Here is a 5,276-nt window from a genome sequence, read left to right as displayed (position 1 = left end):
CCTACTTCATGAAAAAAGTGTGATAAAAATAATTAATTGGGATAATATATATATAGACTGAAGATGTTTGAAGACATCTTTGACATCACAATTAATTTCCTATCTGAATGGTTTACCAGTCTGTTTAATGGTTCATATTGTTCATATCAATCTGTTTAACCATCGCCACTATTGAACCATTTGTAGTGTTGCTGATAGCTAAGAACAAATGTCCCCATCTCCAAGAAAAAACTGAAACAGAACACAATTCTTCAACATCAGTTTTGCAGTTCTCATGTATAAGAAGCAATTACCACAGTCATCTAGTTTCTGTTTGCCTATGATAGAGAGAATGGTTTTTACCCTAAGAAAACTGTTGATGTCTGGTGTCTTTCTCTAACACACATGAGGGAGTTCACCATTTTCAATTAGACCTGATTGCTATTAGAAAGTGTACCTTGCTTGAAATGACCATACAAAGCAGGTGGAAAGAAATAATGTTTACAAACAGTTGTTAAGTACTATTGACTCTGCATTGTACAAAACAGGCCTCCAATCTATCCTTTCATCTTTTGTCCAATCAGTTTCCAAAAAGCTCTCTTCACATCCTTGTTTTTCAGGCTATAAATTATAGGATTCAGCATAGGAGTTAGAGCTCCATAGACTACAGATATGATTTTTTCCTTGTCAGAAATAGTTTTTTCTTGTGGCATCAAGTACATGAACATAATTGTTCCATAAAAGATACTGGCTACAGCAAGATGGGAGCTACATGTAGAGAAGGCCTTCCTACGACCCTGGGATGAATGGATACGCAATACAGCATGTCCTATTTTCCCATAAGTCATGACTATGAAACCAAATGGTGGGATTACAATAGTGAAAGTGACGATTTGCATGAAGATCTCACTAATCTGTTTGTCAGAGCAAGCCAGCTTAAGGAAAGATTGCAATTCACATACAAAATGATTGATAACATATTGACCACAAAAGTTAGTCGGCCGCAATAGTGCATTGGTAAGGGTTGTTAGGGAAGTAAAGCCTACAGACACAGCCATCAGACAAATACATAATCTCCAACTCATGATCTGCATGTAGTGTAAAGGTTTGCATATAGCTGCAAAGCGATCATATGCCATGACTGCAAGGACTACACATTCTGTTGAGACAAGCAATAGACCCAGATACATTTGAGACAAACATCTGGAGAATGTAATAGTGGGCCTGTAAATGAAGCAGTTGATGAGAACCTCTGGTAGTGCATTGTTGGTGAGAATGAAGTCTATGAAGGAGAGGACACAAATAAAGAAATACATAGGAGTATGAAGTTGGGGATCCACAATAATTAATGTGATGATGAGGCCATTGCCAAGGAGACTAATAAGGTACACCATCAACAGGAGCCAAAAGAAGATAACTTGGGCTCTGGGTTGATCAGATAATCCAATTAAGATGAATTCTATTACCACTGTTTCATTTGTAGATGTCATAACAATATTATATACTTCTTTTCTACATGGAAGAACAAATAAATTATAAGAAGTGATGGGTTAAAGAAGATGTTAGATACTTCTGTTAATACATGCGAGGGAGTGAAACAAGTTGACTCCTATGGTGGATATGTTTAATAATATCCTCAATATAAGATTTAATTTCAACTCATGAAAGAAATCCTACTTTATCCAGTAGAAATTTATGGTGTGTTGATTAATAAAAAATATGTAAAATTCAGCATTTCAGTCTCAACTGGTTTTACATTCAAACAGTAAATAAAGATAGACAACTTTGCATAATAACACAAATCTGAACAATTATACAATGATATATTTAGTAAAAAAGCCAAAATCACAAATGAAGTAAAAAAAATTGCCTTATTTAGCTGGCTTACCCTCCTTTTCAAATAACATATTTGGGCAATGCATTATAATTATAATCAGGATATTTTGCATATCAAGTTTCAAAATTTTAATTCAATATTTAGCAATTTCAGAAAATAACTTAAGCTTTAAATGGGTGGTAACCTACTGACTGCTACCTTAAATATTGTTCAATAGTATTATTTTCTTGTCCTTAAGTCATATTAAAACTCAACATTTTAACAGAGTGGAAAGGGATCTTGGAGGTCTTCTAGTCCAACCCCCAACTCATGCAGGAAACGCTATAATATTTCAGACAAATGGTTATCCAATCGCTTCTTAAAAACCTTCACTGTCAGAGCATTCACAACCTCTGGAGGCAAGTTGTTCCACTGATTAGTTGTTCTAACTGTCAGGAAATTTCTCCTTAGTTCTAGGTGCTTCAAAAGCATTCATGCATTCTGAAAGTTAGAAATTTTTAATTAAAAAACAAATGAGATTTTTATGAAAAGAATAAAAGTGAAGGAATAAACAAAGTTTCAATAAGTATAGATATAACATATATATCTTCCTGGGTCTGAAATTTCAGTCCAGTGATTTCACTGATCTGAATACAACATGAGTTAGAAATGTTTAAGTCTAATTTATTTTTTTCCTTTCTCATAACAACTTTATTAATAGTGACGCAAAATAGAGAAACTACTCCAAAAATTTTACAAAATGGAAATGACTAATTGAAACTTTTATGCAGCCTTTCAACTTAGCTTGAACTTTTTCCAGCTTTATTGAAATGTAGGGATTGTAAATTTTCCTTTTTAAATCCATATTTTTAGACCAAATACAGAATAAGCACAATACCCACAATTTGTATGTGTTTGCAATCCTTTATTGAAATTTTTGATTGCAAATGGCTGCATAAACTCTGACACTCAGCTTCTTTAAAAAAAACTATAGAAATACTTAAATTACCTATATTACTGGAAAAAATATCTCAAATGACAGGAAAGACTTGTCCCTCAGTTCTGAGGAGAAAGGGGGTAAGTGACCCCAGAATATAATAGAGCTCTCCTGTATCAGAAAAAAACATGTCAGCTACAATCTATTGTATTATATAATGGTAAAAATAATCCAAAATTAGGTACCCCAATCCATCTCTTTTAGTTGGAAAACATTTACAATAGAAACAGAAGGGAGCTATTTTACTTTCCACAATGTGCAAAGTGATCTATAGAGACTCAAAGCTATCTACTCTACAGACAGCTCCAATGCCTAATGAGCTTGAGCAAGAGAGAGAGACAAAGAGAGACAGAGAGAGAGAGAGAGAGACAGGGAGAGACAGAGACACAGAGAGAGAGAGAGACAGAGAGAGACAGAAAGAGAGGGAGAGACAGAGAGAGATCTCAGCTACTTGGAAAATTTCAGAAAATAAATCCAGGTAGCATCATCAGTTCTTATTTTATCTTACCACCAAGGATGTTCAAAAGTCAAGACAAATACATCTGGATCAGAAAAATCCCTTTTCCTTCTGAATGCTAGCAGAGGATAAAAGAATTGGCATTTGAGCAAAAGTGTCAATCACAAAAGAAACACATTATGAATGGGAAAAGTAAGATGAGGTGTTAATGTTCATTATAGCAGAAGTTTTCAAAAATAGGTTCATGGAGGAAAAAAAAGTTATATGATCTGTTCTTCATCCCTGACCAAAAAACTTCTCCACATTTGTTGTTAGAAAAAAATAACCATTTTGCCCCCACCTACTCTCTGATTCCTGACAAGTTCTGTTACTGCTGATGGTCCATCTACAGTAAGACTGGCTGGACCAAAATGGATTCAAGGACTCGACTCTAAATGAATTTCTGTGGAAAATCACATACACTTTACTTTTAAGGCAGAAGACTTACCCTATTTATTGTCTTTACATTTTCCTAAAACTGGGGAATACAAACACTTCTGTTTTCACATGCATTAGCAGCACTGAGGTAGGAATAATTCACAGAGTTAAAAATGCCTTAGAAATGTCCCTCTATGTATCATTATAACAAAATTCTGCTTATGAGAATTTTAAGCAGAGCCAATATTAGGCAAGGAAGAGACAGTATGGAGACAGTGATGGTCATGCCTGTTGATGACCTTTGGAGACATTGATAGTCGGAAAAATCAGAAGCAATCCAAAATGGGGTATGTTATGAGCAAAAATTGTATGTGGCTTGTTGTGGCTACAAAATTTGAGCAGAGGTAATGAGAGATCTGCAACTATGTCAGGAGCAAATATATGCAACAACGACAGAGAAAAAACAACAAATAATAAAAAGTTTGCTAGGCAGTCCCTTGCTGGTAGTGAGTAGGAACATCAAGGGGTATGAAGCCTAGGGCACCAGACTCACAGAGGCTCACAAGCCTTGATAGTCTCCTAGGAGAAATGGCAAGTAAATGGTAAGTAAGTAAATGAGAAGTAGTTGGTTGGCAGCAGCAGCAGCTGGACTGATGTGCTGAGAATCCCAGTAGGGGAGGTTTACAGTGAAACTGTTTAAGGCATGATAGGCAGAGAAGTGGCTTGTATTGGATAACTGGATGAAATCACTCAGTTGGATTCTGGCTGGGAAAGTCTTGCAGAGTTGACTGAGGAAGAATTTTGTCCTATGGGGAAGAGTTTGAGACTCTAAGTCTCAAGGAAATAGAGGGGTTCTCTGGCAGTATGAGTGCTACATTAGGTCCTGGTCCTTCCTGCTTGGCCAAGGCTTCCTAGGAGGTGAGCTGAATCTATGCAGCTGGGTCCAAACAGTGATTAATTCATCTTTGAGTGTGGGTGTTGTCCCTATTTCCTTAAATGAGGGGTGTGTGTAACATGTCTCCTCCTCAATAAACAATCATCACACCAACCAGTTTTACATGGTTTTGGACCTGCCCCCACTTTCCTTCTTAAGAAAGATTGTGAAAGATCACATTTGTGGATAACCATTTGTTTATTTATTAAATTTATGTGACCAACCATCTCAAATACATCACTCTAAGCAGCTAATAATTAAAAGAAAAGAGAGCCAGTTTGGTTTAGTTTTTAAGGCACTAGGCTAGAGGCCAGAAGAGCAGGAGTTCTAGATCTGCCTTAGGCATGAAAGCTGGCTGGGGGACTTTGGGACAATCCCTCTCTCTCAGCCCAACTCATCTCGCAGAGCTGTCTGTGGAGATTCTCAGTCATCCAGGTCACGTTTGTCCCAAAGGTACTTTTCCAAGAGGCAACTGGACTTTCTGAAAGTCCAACTATCTCTTGAAAAAGCACCTTTGGGAAATCTCACAGAGCTGTTGCTGTGGAGAAAATAGGGAGGGGAAGAGTATTACTGTTTGCTGCATATTATATGCTTTATTAGAAAAGTAATAAAGATGGGATATAAATAAAATAAACAAAAAAGAGAAAGCAAAACTATAAATAACATAAAATAGCTG

At 36.3% G+C, this 5,276-nt stretch overlaps 1 protein-coding gene across 1 annotated transcript; it reads right to left on the bottom strand.

Moving 5' to 3' along the window:
* Positions 1-536: 536 nt before the first annotated feature.
* On the bottom strand, positions 537-1,469 carry LOC148123803 (olfactory receptor 13H1-like). Its single transcript, XM_087918729.1, has one exon. It carries the CDS (start codon positions 1,467-1,469, stop codon positions 537-539), a length of 933 nt encoding a protein of 310 aa, XP_087774855.1.
* Positions 1,470-5,276: the final 3,807 nt, after the last annotated feature.

Source organism: Pseudonaja textilis, unplaced genomic scaffold (assembly GCF_049901715.1).
Source record: "Pseudonaja textilis isolate UNSWEBS1 unplaced genomic scaffold, rPseTex1.2 PTEXCTG369, whole genome shotgun sequence".
Classification (NCBI taxonomy): domain Eukaryota; kingdom Metazoa; phylum Chordata; class Lepidosauria; order Squamata; family Elapidae; genus Pseudonaja; species Pseudonaja textilis.
This window is presented reverse-complemented; position numbering and strand designations above follow the sequence as displayed.